This window comes from Crocodylus siamensis, chromosome 4, assembly GCF_052110815.1.
Source record: "Crocodylus siamensis isolate JL-2025a chromosome 4, ASM5211081v1, whole genome shotgun sequence".
Taxonomy (NCBI): Eukaryota; Metazoa; Chordata; order Crocodylia; family Crocodylidae; genus Crocodylus; species Crocodylus siamensis.
This window is the reverse complement of record NC_143398.1, coordinates 125,811,011-125,827,717: the sequence shown is the minus strand read 5'-3', so window position 1 is coordinate 125,827,717 and position 16,707 is coordinate 125,811,011. Positions and strand designations below refer to the sequence as shown.

The following is a 16,707-nucleotide window of genomic DNA, read 5'->3' as shown; positions in this document are numbered from 1 at the left end:
TTACTGCTCTTAAGATTAACATTTGTTTTAGGACCGTGAGTCTCACTGAGGCTGTCGCAGCATCCTAGTGTGCTTTGAGATGCTTTAAAAGGGTGATGGACAATACTAGATAGGCGTTTTCACAGTATAAACCCAGAGATTTCAAATTGGAATTCATAGTGTATTTCTGGTCTGTTGTGCTTTTTCTGAGTTCTTTGCAATAGAAGAATTGTTTTATTAATAAAGGTTAAAACTCATTTGCCTAGTAGGTATAGTGTTGGTGGCTGGGGGGTGTGGGGCGGGCTTTTTCTTTTCTTAAATTACCACAGCATTGATCTTGGCTTCATAGTCATGACTACTTTTTAAACTGTTGCACTGGCAGACAAATGTTCTAAATAGGGTTGTGCATTTGATCAAATGAAGTCTGGTCAATTCATATTGATCTAAAACTGTATTAAAAATTACCAATAGGTCTAAACAATACACAGAAAAACACAATTTTTTGCATTAAGAAATGTGTCAAAATGTTAAAATTGTAGTTTTCTCAACATAAATATAACAAATGTGGGTTGTGTTTTGGTTTTATGTTTGTTTGTTTTGTTTTTTAAAATTGCTGTAATCTTTGACTGGTCAAAAAATGTGCAGTCAATTGACAATGGTTGACCAGTCAATTGACAGGCTTGCCAACCCTAGTTTTAAACTCCTGGCTCTCAAGAGAACTTCCAGAACTGTTTAGCAGTGTTCTCACTGAAACCATGCAACTGCCTACAAAGGTTAGAGTCTGATTTCCATCATGGTTGTGTAGACTTGAGGCAATGCCACCTAAATCATTAGTTGGCTCTTGGTATATATAGTTTTAACTTCATTATCTTAGCTAACAGTCTACTGGCCAGTGGGTATTATGCCTTGTATTAACAACACATTGAGGTTTACAGGGCTTTCTTCAGCTCTTTAAAGCTACCTGACCTTCTGTGTAAAAGAGGTTAGGTGAGTAAAACTTGTATCCTTGGCAGTTCATGCCGAGAGGCTTGAGTCTATCTAGTTTCTTTTTATTACGGCTTGTAATCCCTCCTGCATCTCTAACTCTTTGCTATGCCACTCCTAGGTAAGTCTAATCATCTGATGCATGAGACTTCAGGCTCTTATAGTCCAGTGAGATGTTGCTCTTGACTGGAAAAGCACAGTTGCTTCATTTGACACACAGTCAATCTATCCTGCAGTTGAACTGAGTTTGTAGTATAGACAGGATCCAGCAGTGGCCTTTTATTAAAGATAAAGCTTGGCACAGGTTAGGGTTGTCCTATTTATGTGATGCAGATAGAGCCTGGGGAAAGAGTTGAAGTTCTGTTACAGCTCGAGTGAAGAAAAGAGGCCTTTCAGTGATTTATTTAAGTGCAGGAAATGACTGACATAAGGAAATGCTGCCACTAAAAGGGTTCTCAGTCTGGCACTTCAAAGGCTAAGGCCCTCCAGTTACTGAAATGAAATGGACCTTTCCTTGCTTTCATTTGGTTTCTTTTGTGAAAGCAAGTTGTCACTGCTGCCACTACTGCAGAATGTTATTGGTTAACTTGGCTAGGCTTCTTGTGACCATGTACTGAGGAAACAAATCTGCATCTGTATAATGAAGGGGCTTATGCAGCTTGCTTTGTAAGCCATGCCAGAAGATGCTTTGAAGCTCTGATTGGTATTCTTCCCTCCTAAAAGAAGGGTGTCCGAGTGCCTAGCTGCACTTGGACCTTCTCTAATTTAGAGAGGTTAATGGATGTATGTGTATGTTTACATGTAGCACTTAATTGTTGGCTAATCCTGGTTGGAGGGATACTGTCTGCAACTAGTTAACCTGTCTTTTGAGGCTATGAAGCTGTACCTATGCAATGTCTAAGCCAGGAGTGGGCAACCAGCCCACAGCACCACTAAAAAATTTAGAAAATTAATATTTATCTGTCCTTGGTTCCTGTCAAAAAATGACAGGAGCCAGGGGCAGTATGAACCAGGGGAAGCCCCAGCTGGCTCCTGCAACAGCAGGGCCCCCCACCCCACCCCAGCTGGAAGCCCCAGGAGGGGCTTCTGGCCTGGGACTAATGTGGCTGCACCAGCACTGGAACCTCAGGTGGGGGGGGGGGCAGGGGAGGACTGTGGGCAGGGAAGGAGCTGGTGCTGAGCATGGGGGAAAGTGGCCCCTCCCCTGTGCCATTTCCAGTGCTCCCTGTTGTAGGTGCTCACAGCCCATGCAGGACTGTTCTGAGCAGGTACAGGTGGCCCCACATGGGCTATGAGCGGCTGCAGTGCAGGCCCTGGCCATGGGGCAGGGGAGGGGCTGCTTGGCCCCATGCTCAGCACCAGCTTGTAACCTGCTCCCACTGCCAGTGTGGGCCCTGTTCTGGCTCTGGGCTCACCCATCGGGCCTGCTCGGCACAAAAGAAAGGTCTGGGCTGCGCCAGGCAGTATTTGCTGCTGCTGCCTGCCTGGAGCTCGTTCGCTGAGCAACGCAGAGGCAGCAGTGGTAAACACTCCCCAGCATGGCAGGCAGGGAGGCCACTTTCTTCTGTGCCAAGCAGCTGCTCCTACCACAGCGCATCCTCAGTAAGTGAGCCTGGAGCCAGCACAGGGCCCAGGCTGGCTGCGGGGATGGATAACAAGCCGGTGCTGAGTGCAGTGTGGAAAAGTGGCCCCTTGCCCGCTCTGTGGCCAGCGCCCCCTGCTACAGCTGCTTGCAGCCCACGTGGGGGCTTTTCCCCGAAGTTGGCACCAGCTCCATCCCTGTCAGCAAGCAGGGGGTTGGGACTGTGTGCTGCCCCCTGAATGTACCATGGGGCTGGGGGGGACACTGTGGGTGCGGGAATCAGTGAGGGCACACGGTCCTGGGGCCAGTGCCGGCGGGGCCCAGAGCAGGGCAGCAGGAATACAGGGTCCCGGCCAGCAGGGGCTCTATGGAACTGGGCCAGCTCCCTCCTCCCCCTGCAGCCCAGCTCAGCTCCACAGGCCGCTGCCAGCCTGCACCCTGCTCTGGGCCCCACTGGTGCCTGCCCTGAGACATTGATGATGACCAGGAGCAGGGCTACCCATGCAGCCCTTGATAGCTTGCCAAAACTGGGTAAGCGGCCTTCCACCCCAAACAATTGCCTGCCCTTGGTCTAAGCAGTGGTATCAAATGGTGTTGGTGTTGGACTCTTTCCCTTCTTCCATTCTTTTAGTTTGGCTAAGGTCTTAAATGCTTGTGGAGATGGTTCCTTATTGAGTATCCAGTCTCCTTGAGGCATCTTGCTTCCACAAAGAATGCTCCAAGTCCTAGCTCTCTTTTGTCTGTAAAGTCAATAATATAGTCATGTCTCCTTTTCCTTTTCCCTGTTTCCTTGCCCTCCAATGCAGAGAAATACAAATGGTTTAAATGTTTCCCTTTTGAGAAGGAACAGAACCATTCAGCTGTTGGAGGAATTAGTGTCCTTGTACTTATTTTAAAACAGCAGCAGCATTGCAAATTCAAAAATCCTATATTATCCCTCTATCTTCCTCCACCCCTCTTCAAAATTGAATACAATAACATTTGTCTAATTGTGAATTGTGTGAGTGTTTTCTGTCATTCTGGCTTGCTTGCTTTTTCTAAAGTTCTTTAAAAGTGAAACTTTCACAATCTAACTCTTCCTGTAACCATGAGGTCTAGGTCCTTTTTTATTATTATTCTTAAAGAGATTAAAATTTAACTTCCCCTAATTACAGTTCTTTGAGGTAGAGCACCAAATACTAAGAGACCTGTGAAGGACTTTAACAAAGAGAGACTTCTTTTAGAAGGCACAAGGAAATTTTGTCTTAATTCTAAATTTCTTCCTTTTTCTTTAAACTAAGCAGCTCGCAAACTTACTAGTCTAAAAAAAAATTAGTCAAAGGCTTCTCCTAATTACTTGCCTATGTGCTATTGAGGCTTACTAGCTAATAAATATTGCACTTAGTGTGTGTATTAGGGGTGCACCCAGAGATTTTTGGGACTGATGCAGATAGTTAAGGAGGCATATTGGCTGATACCGATCCGATGTCCAATACAGCTGCCTCCATCTGGTAAGTCCAACGTGGTGGAAGGGGTATTGGGGGGGAGAGGCAGATCAATGCCCCCCCACAGTGAGGGAGGGGGCAGGGGCAGATGCTGTCCAGGTGGGGGTGGGACCAGAGCTGCAGCTTGTGGGGGTGTGGGGTCAGGGTGGGAAGGCAGCTCCCACCACTGCTTGCACCCTAGGAGGGCATGGGGGAGGCAGGGTGAGGGATACATGTGTCCTCCGGATCTATGTGGGGTGGGGTGGGCTGTAGCCAGCGCTGCACGGGGCTCTTCTCAGTGGGGGCTGGGTTTGGAGCAGGTGCTAGCAGTGCTGGGCAGATGCTGCATCCACCCCAAATTTTGCTGCCACTCCACTCCTAGCACAGCCCTGGCTCAATTCCCCGCCTCCACCCATGTGCCGGGAAGAGCCAGGGCTGCGCCGGACAGCTGGCAGTGGTGGCACTGGGAGTAGAGGCGAAACGTGGGGTGGGTGGATGCAGCATCCTCCCATTGCCACTGGCACCTGCTCGGAGCCCAGCCCCTGCTGAGAGTAGTCCCACGCAGCTGCACCTGTAGCCTGCTCTGCTCCATGGAGATCTGGGGGCACGTGTTTTCCCCCCCCCCTCCCCCCCCCCCCAGCCCTGTACACTCCCACGGTGCAAGTAGTGGCAGGGGCTGCCTTCCCCATGAGCTGAGGCTCTGGCCCCCACCCCACCCTGCCTGGGCAGTGCCTGCCCCTGCCCCCTCCCTCACCATGGGGGGGCATTGATCTGCCCCCCCATGCCCCTTCCACCACACCAGACTTACCAGCTGGAGGCAGCTTTCCACACTGCTGGCTCTGCTCCTTGCTGCCTGAGTGCTGTGTTGCAGCTGTGCGCAGCACTTATCGGGCCAATATCTGATGCAGCCAGCTTTCTTTATATTGGTACCAATCCGATATTGGACCGATGTATCTGTGCTCCTCTAGTGTATATATTTACTTCCATGACTGAGTGTATCAGCTGTGCTCCACAATTGAAATGGCTCATTATGAGGGAGGAGAAGCACAATCGGTATAATGGACCAAAGTGCACATTAAACTACTTTGTGCAAGGTCTCAAGCTGGGCATAGCAGCATGCTGGGAATGTAATACAGTGGTGCTCAACTTTTCAGCTTTTTGAGCCAGACCCCACACAGGGTCAGTGCACTGCGTGGATCTCATGCTGCATGGGTCATGCTATCTGACCCACAGGGCTCCTCCTGGGTCCAAAGTTCTAGCAACAGGTAAGCAGCAATTAATGCCACCACTGCTCCCTTACTGTCAAATTCTTGGACCTGTGGGGAGTCCAGGAGGCCAGATGACGTGGCTCTATGGGCTGGAGATTGGGTATCCTTGATCTAACAGAATGTGGGGTTTTATATGTTCTGGTTTAGTGCCGTAATTGTAAGGGGTGTTGGTTGTAGCTGTGATGGTCTAAGGACATAGACACACAAAGTTCTTTGGGTAAATTTGATATCTGTTATTGTATCTGAAAGCTTGCAAAGAGGAATTTTTTCCAGCTATTTGAGTTGGCCTAATAAAAGATATCAGATTTACCCAAAGAACCTTTGTCTGTAATCATAAGGCTAACTCTTTTCTCAGTCCAAGCAGCTTTACCAGCTGCCTACAAATATTACTGTAGGTAATCTGACCTGGCATTTCTCTTCTGTGACAAGTGTGCCATTGCAGTTCATCTTAATTCCCTCAGTATCCTGCTGCTTGTGTTTTAAAAGGACCACTGCTGAGTCTGGTGCAGGCACCCAGCTTGCCTTAAGATACCACCCTCTGGAAAATGCACCAGTTTTCAGTACTGATAGCCAGAAGGGAGTTAAAGCTTAGAGGCTAGTACATAGCAGCTGCCTGAGCAGTAAGCAATGTAGTTCCCCATAGGAGCTGTGATACCAGAAGATGTTGAAACCCAGCTCAAATAAGACGCGTTGTGGGTGGTGTGAGGTCAGTGGGCAGGCCTCCTCAGTGTCCCAGACCATACTACCTGAGGATTAAGCAAGAAATGTGTAAGGAACCTGAGTTTCCTCCCATGGGCTTGCTTCCCTGTGGGAAGGGAACAGTGGTCTGTAACTGTGGGGGGTTTTGTTTGTTTGTTTGTTTGTTTGTTTGTTTGTTTGTTTGTTTGTTTGTTTGTTTGTTTGTTTGTTTGTTTGTTTGTTTGTTTGTTTGTTTGTTTGTTTGTTTGTTTGTTTGTTTGTTTGTTTGTTTGTTTGTTTGTGTTAATGAAAACAGCATGTTGTTGCCTGCTGTTTTAATAGGCTTGTACCCAGAACTAGTCATTCTGCAATTGGAAAGAGTTGTGTGAATGCAGCCTGATATGTAAGCAGTTTTGTTGGATAGTCTGTCCATGTTGAACCACGTCATTATTTTAATATAACAACACAAACAGATGCTGGCATTGACTGTTTCCTTGATGGTGAACCCGAAAGGAACTCCCATTCAGTGTCTACATTGTTTCTATATTGTAAATCTGGCTTTAAATGCCTAGACTGTCCTGTGTGGGGCGGCTTCGGAATATTGAGCTTATCCTCTTAAAATTGTTTGGGCTGTTCCAGCATATTGAGTTTGTCATCCTCTTTAAAATTCTTTGGGCTTATTTTAAATGACCACTTAACTTGATTAGCCTTAAATTAAGTAGAAATAGTCTTGTCACGATTGTAACAGATATAAAGCCCCTTCTTGCTCAATATGTATGCAGACTGCCTAGACATGATTCAGAACTGGAGTTAAAGCTAGTATATCTCCATCTATGCTGCAATGTGATATTGCTGCATGCAGTTAACTTCTTAATGGAAACTGGACTGCATTGCTGAGGTACTTTGGTCAGATTATGACTAGTGGTGAAAAAATCAAGCTTGACATACAGATCTTATGGGCATTTTGCACAAATAGTATTTACAAAGTGTCAAATATTCATAGAGAACTTGACATGGAGTCATTTAAAACAAGTGTAGAAACAGCTCGGGCTTGCTTATGAAAGGTAGTCTCTGCTCACTTGGAGTGAATGAAACAAGGGAGTTAGGTGGCATAGCAAGGAAATGGGCTATACGCACTCTACCAAAATGCAAGGAAACAATCTCTGCCCATGATTCTGCAGTGAGTTCTGAAGGTAAACTCCTGCTCCATCAGTCCAGAGCAAAGCAAGGGGTCCCAGAGAGACTGAAAGAAGAGGGATGCAACATCTTGTGGTGGTTTTTTTTTTTTGGCATGCACCTATTCTGGCAACTTTGTTCTACACTAGAATCTTTATGGTCCTATTTTAATATTAATGGCTATCAGGCAAGCAAATACAAATTATACTTGCTCCTGTGCCTACCTTTTACTCTGCTTTGTTAATCTTTAGCTCCCTCTCCAAATGTTCTGTGTAATTGTTTTACCATGTTTGTTCATTTTTTGTCTTTGGGCTACAAGTTGAATTTAACTTTTATTTGGTAATGACCAGAACCAACTGAGACAAAAGAGAGCCAAAAAATGCCCTTGAAGCAAGGTGGAGAATGGAATAGTTCTGGAGACCGAGTCTAAATAACCAGGATGATTATTTCCGAAGAAGGTTTCCTGCTTCATTTGTCCAGTGGATGTGGTACAAGTCAAGAGTGCTGGGTACTAGTCCCGGCTCTCCCACTGACCTGCAGAGTGAATTTGGACAAGCCACTTAATATGTTACACTGTTTCAGCCTTCCTCCATGCTCCCATTCTTGCTTGCATACCTTTGACATTCCCAAAGATGAAGAATTTCTCTTTAGTATGTATATGCATAATATCTACTGCAGTTAGAAGACCTGGCCACTGGGCCCTAGTTGCTACCATGATATTCATTAAGTTTAGGAAAGGTTGCATCCTAGTAGTCCATGTAGAGTAGTGATCTGTAGATGGAGGACTTCAATACTGATATGGTTATCATGATGACCACTTTGACTAATACCAAATTCTCAAAACTTCTAAGGCAGACATGGTTGTTGAGGTAAATCTTTTATTAGACCAACTAAAATTGTTGGAAAAAATCTTGTTTGCAAGCTTTTGGGTACAAGCACCTTCTTAAGGCAGAGGAAACATCTGCCCATGTCCTTAGATCAACACAGCTATAACCAACACCCATAAAATTCTACGAGTGTTTTTAAATTCAATTGATGAAAACAATTGCTTATGTTTCTTCCTCCACCTTCCACACATGATACCCAACTGAGAACCTGTGAAAGGTGAGGAACTGACAAAATAGGTATTTATGCCCACTACCCCCCACCACCTCTCCCAACTCCTTTGTTGTTGTAAGTACTGAATAAAAGCCAGTAATGCTTCACAAATGACTACTTAAAACCAACTTGAGGCCTACTTATTGGGATGTGAACTTGCTGATGGTCTGTAGGGAGCAGCAGAATCCTTGTATTGCCAACCTTGCCAGTTCACTGCTTTCTTTATTAAACCTCAGACCCAAAACAGAGTAGGGAAAACTCCAGTAGTTTCCTACACTGTGCCTTTTTATGCAAATTGCTGCAGGCCAAAATGAGTGCGACTGACAGACTAAGTATCATGAACATGTGTTGATAGAATATAGTTTAACTGTGAATATTAAAAAAAATCTCTTAATGAATGTCAAAGCCTCAGGGTAGTGTACAAAGGAAAGAACTGCATTATATTCCATCAAAGCTAGGATTCATCCACTTGATCTAACAAATTCAGACTGAGAGACTATACTTTTTTAGGAAATTGTGTACCTGAGTTGTTTGGAGTTTTTTTCCCCTAAAAAACCAAACAAACAAACCTGTTTCCCTTTTATAAATTCCTATGCTCTGGTAATTTGGTCTTGCCCTGCCTAGTTGCTTTCTTCTCTCTCGAAAAGATCTCTTCTAACACCTCTGGCTCAGGGAGCAGAAACTTCTTCTAAAGAAATATTATTAATGTAGGTTCTTTTTGCTGAAGACTTCTGCAGGGCATTCATTTAAATTTCAGTCCTTAATGGCAACTCCCTTGAAAGAAGTATCCTTCTTGCATATAGTAGTTTGCTTATCTTGGCAAATATCAGTGTTACACTGAATTATGCAGAAGGAAACTTTCACCTTTGATAGAACCAAAGGGGAAATTAAATTAATAAGTGTTAATATTTTTGTTTAATGGGGTGTAGGTTGTAGTTATGTTGGTCTAAGGACATAGGCAGACAAGGTTCTTTGGGTAAATCCGATATCTGAGTTGATTTAATAAAAGATAGTTTGAAAATTCTTCTTAGCAAGCTTCTGGATTTAAATAACCTTTGTCAGGCTGAGGAAGCATCTGCAGTTGGTGTGTGCCCTTCATTCCATCCATGCAGGTGAAGTAGTAGTGAACCTTGCAGTGGAAAAGGAGTAGGAGTTGTTGCCTGAAAGGAAATACAGAGGGGAGAGAATGTAAAGAAAAGAATGGGAAAAGAGGTTATAACTGGGATCCTGAACAGTAGGCCTGTTTTCCAGTGAGTGGTGCTGAATATACCAGTAAGATATCTCTCATCCAGGAAGAGCACACACCAACTGCAGGTGCTTCCTCAGACCGATGAAGGCTATTTATACCCGAAAGCCTGCTAAGAAGAATTTTTCCAACTATTTAAGTTGGTCTAATAAGATATCAGATTTACTCATAGACCCTTTTAGTCAAGAATTCATCTGTTGTACAACTTGTTGATGTGAAACTATTGAGCTGAGAGGAGTATGGAATACCGGGACCTGGCTCACAAACTATAAAGAGAACTGGAACTTGGCCTTCTCCACAGAATGAGCTTGTACATTTGTACAAACTCCACTTCCCACCTTGCCAAGATGAAAAGACAGGCTAACTGCATGTGTGTGGTATTAAAAACGGGCCAACTAGATGAATCACTCCAGAACTCTGGTCTGTATTTTAGTTAAATTTTGGAAGTCCAGTCACAAGTAGAGGCTTGGCAACATCTTAAATCTTTCTGAAGTAAGGTACTGTGTGAAATGGCTTTTCTACAACAGCTCCCTGCAGGGAGATGCACTTATTCTGGAACACTGGTGTCCATATCTGGCTTTACTTGTGAATGATTATTCGCACATATATTCACACTATTCGTTCCAAAACCGCTTTCATGTATACACATGCCCTTTAAACTTGTTAGAGCATGCCACCTCAGTATGAATAACTGGTATGGTATAATTGGTATTAATAAGCATCTGGTGGGAATGAAGCTGTGTGAAAGTAGTTCATGGGGAGAGCAGGAATGTACCACTCAGCTTTTTTAGCTGTTGCTGAAAAGGGGTTTGTTAGCTAGAGTGGCTCAAGAAAGCTGTGACTGTTTAAAGATGGAGACTGAAGACTGCAAGAAGAAAAAGGTTCTTTGAAGACTTTGTAAGACTTGACCTTATCTGGGCAAAACTAAATGGGGCTACTGTTGCAATGAACTAGATCATCTGAAAGCATATTTTAGATGCAGCTATTTATCAAATGCTGGTGGGGCTGTCTCACCAGTGACTTGCATATGTAAACTGTATTGGGTAAGGACATGCTTGTTTCTCCTGAATGTCATAGAATCAATGAATCAGAAGGGACCTAGACAGATCATCTAGTCCGACCCCCTGCCATGGGCAGGAAGGAGCACTGGGGGTGGGAGGGGTCATAAGACCCCAGCCAGGTGCCTATCCAGTCTCCTCTTGAAGATTTCCAGGGAAGGTGAGAGCACCACCTCTCTGGAAAGCCCATTCCAGGCTCTGGCCACCCTTACTGTGAAGCAGTTCTTCTTAATATCTAACCTAAACCTATCCTCCCTCAGCTTGTGGCCATTGTTCCTAATGACTCCAAGGGGGGCCCTGGTGAACAGACTTTCCCCGAGTCCCTGCTGGTGGCCCTGATAAGGTTGTAGGCAGCCACAAGATCCCCCCTCAGTCTCCTCTTGTGGAGACTGAAGAGATTCAGGTCCCTCAGCCTCTCCTCATAGGGCTGACCATGGAGGCCCCCAACCATACAAGTGGCTCTCCTATGGACCCTCTCCAGGTTCCCCACGTCCCTCTTGAAGTGTGGTGCCCAGAATTGGACACAGTACTCCAGCTGCGGCCTGACCAGTGCTGCATCGAGGGGGAGCAAGACCTCTCTGGACCTGTTAGTGATGCCCCTGTTGATGCATGACATGGTGCGGTTGGCTTTGCCTATTGCTTCCTCATATTGGCGACTCATATTCATCCTGGAGTCAGTCCTGACTCCAAGATCCCTCTCTGCCTCTGTGCTGCTGAGAGGGTCAGCCCCTAACCTATAACCATAATGCTGGTTCCCTCTCCCCAGGTGCAGCACTCTGCACTTGGCCTTGTTGAACCGCATCCTGTTCAGATCCACCCACCTCTCTAACCTATCCAGGTCTGCCTGGATGCGGTCCCTGCCTGCTGGTGTATTCACTTTGTCCCACAGCTTGGTGTCATCAGTGAACTTGAACAGGGTGCTTTCCACACCTTCGTCCAGGTTGCTAATGAAGATGTTGGTCCCTAGGACCAAGCCCTGGGGGACTCTGTGCCCATACCCTCCCAGGTCGACATCGACCTGTCCACCACCACCCTCTGGGTGTGCCCCTGGAGCCAGTTTGCCACTGATGCAACTGTGCATTCGTCAATGCTGCAGTCCCCCAGCTTGCCCACCAGAACTGGGTGGGACACTGTGTCGAAGGCCTTCTGGAAGTCCAAGAAGATGACACCGACTTCCTCCTTCACATCTAAGCTCTTTGTTACCTGGTCATAGAAAGAGACCAGGTTAGTCAGGCAGGATCAGCCTGGCACAAACTCGTGTTGGTTACCCGTCAACTTTACTTCCCCTGCAGGGCTCTCACAAATGTGGCCCTTGATAATTTTTTCAAAGACCTTCCCCAGGATAGAAGTGAGTCTGACTGGCCTATAGTTGCCAGGCTCTTCCTTCCTCCCCTTCTTGAAAATGGGGATCACATTGGCCCTTTTCCAGCCCTCAGGGACTTGGCCTGAGCACCAGGAGTCCTCAAACAGCTGTGCCAATGGCTCCACAATGACATCAGCCAATTCCCTCAGCACCCACGGATGAAGGTCATCTGGGACCGCCGACTTGGATACGTCTAAGCCCTCCAGGTAATCCTTAACTAGGTCTGAACTAACAGTCAGGGGACTCGCATCCTTCCTGGGCCTCTCTACACTGTCACCCAAGAGCACCCCATTGTCAACAAAGAGGAACACGGAGGCAAAGAACTTGTTAAAGACTTCTGCCTTGTCTTGCACGTCTGTCACCATCTGCCCTGCCCTGCCCTGTAGGGGTCCAATGTTACCCTGAGACTTTCTTGCTACCTATATACTTGAAGAAGGACATTTTGTTATCCTTAATCCCAGAAGCTAATCTAAGTTCCAGTGCTGCGTTAACCTCCCTAACCAAATCTCTACAAGCTCGGGTCAGGGAGGTATACTCCTCCTTGGTCCCTGCCCCCTGCTTCCACCGCCATTACGCTTTTTTTTTCTTTGCCCTCAGGCCAGCCTGGATATCCGTGCTCAGCCATGAAGGTTTCTTGGACCCTTTTCCTGCCTTCCTGTGCAGAGGAATTGCGTCCTGCTGTGCCCCAAAGATAGCCTCCTTGAGGAAGGACCACCTCTTCTGGACCCCCATACTAGCTACACCCTGGGCTCCAAGTGCCTTCCTGACTACTGCCCTGAGCGCATTGAAGTTGGCTTTCCTAAAGTCAAGCATTTGCACTGTGCTAGTTGCCCTCCCCACCTTTCTCTGAATAGCAAACTGGATCATTTCATGATCACTGTCTCCTAGCTTCCCTTGTACTAGCACATCCCCCACCAGGTCGTCCCCAGAGGCTAACACCAGATCCAGTATGGCATTTTCCCTAGTGGGGACGAATACTTCCAGCACGAGGTGTAGGTCCTGTAGGCATGCCTGGAACCTTCGTGAGTGGCCGACTGCTCCTCCCAGTTGATGTCAGGGTAATTCATATGACCCACGACCACAACATCCTTTGCATGCACAGCCTCCCCAAGCTGCCTGGAAAATTCCAGATCCAGCTCTTCCTCCTGATGTGGTAGCCTGTAGTAACCCCCTACCACCAGATCCCGCTCCCCCCACCCTCCTTGAAGTTTGACCCACAGGGTCTCCGTTAAGTTTCCTCTGGTCCCATTTGGAAGGTAGAATTGGTATACTGTTCCCTTACATAGAGCGCAACCCCCCCCCCCCCCACCTTTTTTCCCCTTCCTGTCTCTTTTAAACAACCTATAGCTCTCTGTCTAATGCCCAGTCAAATGCTTCATCCCATCGTGTCTCCATTAGGCCAACCAGGTCGATTTTACTATTTGCAAGCAGGAGAGCAAACTCCTCTTGTTTGTTCCCCATGCTTCTTGCATTAGTGAAGAGACACCTTAATCCCACCCCCATGGGAGCCCTGGGCATTCCCCCTACCTGAGAGACAACTGGTCCCTTGGTATTTACCTGAGCTCTTACCTGGGCAGGTCCTACACTTAGTTGAATTTTTTTCCCTTTTCTATGGATCCCCATCCCCTGATGAACTTAGTTTAAAGCCTATTGGAGGAGGTCAGCTAGCCTGTTTTTAAAAAAAATAAAATAAAAAAAATTTACCTTTGGGGGAGAGATGGAGACCATCACACCCTAGGACACCCTCTGATCTGAAGTGTGGGTCGTGGTCCAGGAAGCCAAATCTGGTGTGACGACACCAACTCCAGAGGTGCCAGTTCACCTCATGCATGCAGGTGCTCTGCCACTGATGTCCGCTAACCGGGAGGAGTGACGAAAAGATCACCTGGGCCCCTGACTCTCTAAGCTTGGCCCCCAGAGCCCCGTAGTCATCCGTAATCCGGTCCGGACTATTCCAAGCCGCATCATTGGTTCCCGCGTGGTTGAGGACCACAGGATAGTAGTTGGAAGGCTGGATGAGGTCAGTGATCTTCCCTGTGATGTCCCCAATCTTGGCTACTGGGAGATGGTACACTTCTCACATTGGGGTCTGTGTGGTGGATAGGTCCTTCCGTTTCTCTGAGGAGGAAGTCCCCTATGACGATGACCCGACATCTCTTCTTCCGGGTCACTGGATGATGCTCAGTTGGTACAAATGATGGCTTGCTGGATGAGGGTGTGGCTTCCTCCCTTCCTCCTTCATCACGCCCAGTCTCCTCCAGCGCTGCCAGAGCCGCATACCTGTTCCCCAGTTGTACTGGAGTGACTGGCCCTGGAGGTGACCATCCTCCATTCATCTCCTGCAAACTCCTGGGTGGTGACAGCCTAAGGGGACGGGCCCTGCAGAGAGAAAGTACCTGTCAGTCTCATCCTCCATGGCCCTGATCCCCTGCAGCCTGCTCACCTCCGCCTGAAGGTCTCTCACCTGCCCCTCCGGTGCCGCAATCCTGTCACAGGTGAGAGAAGCCCCCGCCTCTGCATCCGTTGTCCCCCCCCCCGGCCCCCTGGCCAAGCCAGGCAGCCCCCACAGGCAGGTGGCCCCACCTATGTGTAAGCGTCGCTGGTCCCTGGGCCAGGAGGCAGCTGTGGGGCAGGAGCCCTGGCTGCACTCCATGTGACAACTGCCATGCTGTCACCCTCACTCACTTACCTGGAGATGACTGCTGCTGCTGTTGGCTCTTCAGCTGCCTGCGGCCTCTCTTACGTACCTCCCTGTGCAAACTCAGCGCGCCCCTAAAGAGCGCGGCTCCTGTCCGGTGTGGCTAAATAGGGTCAGGCAAGGAAAGAGTCCCCTGCCCAATCGCCAGCACCTAGCCCTGCTCACTCCTTTCCCCCAGCTTACCTTTTCGTTGCCACAGCTGTCCCTTAGCTGCCAATCGCTGCTGCTGCCGTCTCAAGGGTTGGGGGATACCAGGGGCACCATGTGCTCCCTCCGGTGAGCCGACTGCATTCCTCAATCTGTGCCCAGAATCCAGCCTTGGTATAGAGGTGCCACTGCAGCTGTCCAGAGTGTGAGACCTTCTCTATGGTCTCTAACCAGTAACTTTTCTCCAGGGTTTTAAGAGGCTGCCAGATCTTGTGAAGAGGTCTAACTATGGCTGTATATTCTGTGAGGGCAGGGTGAAGCTAGAAGAGCGCTGTTCTTCGGTTTGATGTGATTTGCTGCTGTTTGCTTTTTTTTTTAATCGCTGCTGGGGGTGGGGGACAAAGGGGTGGGAGGAGTCTTTAGCAGAGTGGCCTAGGTAGAATTGGTTGCAGAGGAAAGATGGAAGTAAGTAGCTCTAAGAAGAGATTTGTAGACATAGGCAAACAGGATGGAGTGTGTGCTGTGGAAGCAGGGTATAGTTTTGTCTTTGTGGGGAAACTCCCGTAGCTTATGAACACTCTTCACTAGTGCTGTTCCTTCAGCAGTACCACCCTTCAACAGTTATAGGGCATAATGGGCAATGTCAGCACTTTCTCTGTGAAGAAGTAGGTTGTGTATGTGCTTGTGCATGATAAAGTGGCTGTTCATTGCATTGCTTCATGTTAGGGGGAACTTTTGATATGGGCTGCACATCTTGATTTCTGACTGATAGTGGCCAAACCACGTAGTCTTTTTGTATACTTTTTTTTTTTTTTTGGTTTCAGTTGCAGCAGAAGTATGAGAAGAGGGAAGAGACCCAGGCTTACTTGCAGGATTTCAGAATAGTTGTTGTGTGCTGATTTCTCAATAAGAGTCTGGCAAGCTTTTTATAAAGTAATGAAGGTTCTGGGATATTTGTCTTAAGAGATGCTACCCAGGTTTTTAGCTCTGCTCTCCTCTTCCCTGACCACTACCTCCTTTTCTCCCTGTCCCCAGGAAAAGGGTTTCTGATCAAATAATATCAGATGTGCCCTTGCCTCTGCTGAACTCGTATTGTAGAAACAGTTAAGTCTCAGATCACAGGCACCAAGGAGAGAAAATCAGTTGCACCAAAATGGCTGAGTGGAGAGATGAAAACTGTTTGCCTTTCCTAGGAAACCTTGGGTGATACCCTGGGTCTGTGGATGTCTATAGCAAAACTTGCATGGAGCTTAGTCTTAAACTGTCTTGAGGCAGTGTGCACTGTCAATGCACTGTCTTGACTAGGACAGCAGATTTGTTACTTTGCTGTTATCTTGGCTTTCAATGCTATCTCTCTTGTATTTACTCTGTATTGAGTGCTGCTTGCCCTTAATTGCACTGGCTGGTTGCTCAGGACTGTTAGAATTGGAAGGGTAGTGGTGTTTTTGTGTCTGTTAAACTAGACTTCTTAGTGAGGACAATTCTCCTCCACTTTGCGTGCCAGGCTTTATTAAATTGTCTGTTCTTAAGGTGCAGATCTTTGTGTAGCTGGCTGACATTCCTGTCATCAGATGACAAAGAATATTTCTGGCCCTTTTGAACTTCAACTCTTCAATCTACTTAACTATACAGTAAAAAAGACTTTTATTTTAATACAGGTCTTCTTGAGATGTCTCTGGGAAAGTTTAGAAATGTCCTGCTTAATGAGACTAACCCAGTGGAAGCTGTAATAAGGAACATTGCAAGCAACGTGACTCTCATTATTTTTCAAGCTCATGCCCAGCAAAAAGATGTCACAGTATCCTTTGATAAGGTGGGTTTGAAGTGCAGTGTCCTGTGTGCATGTTAACTGTCAACTCTCATTAGGGGAGGAAGAGTAGCAATTAACTCTGGGACAAAGGGTGTTTTATCATTGCTGGAGAGAGCTGACCTTGTGCATTTGTGTGCATCTGCATGTACACCAGTTT

At 47.0% G+C, this 16,707-nt stretch overlaps 1 protein-coding gene across 1 annotated transcript in view; it reads left to right on the top strand.

The window, feature by feature from the left end:
• Positions 1–16,707, top strand: part of TM7SF3 (transmembrane 7 superfamily member 3) — a 37,962-nt gene that overhangs the window by 1,344 nt on the left and 19,911 nt on the right. The window contains exon 2 of the mRNA XM_090043688.1: positions 16,399–16,553. Coding sequence (XP_089899814.1) covers positions 16,399–16,553 — 155 coding nt within the window. The remainder of the gene's footprint in view (positions 1–16,398; positions 16,554–16,707) is intronic.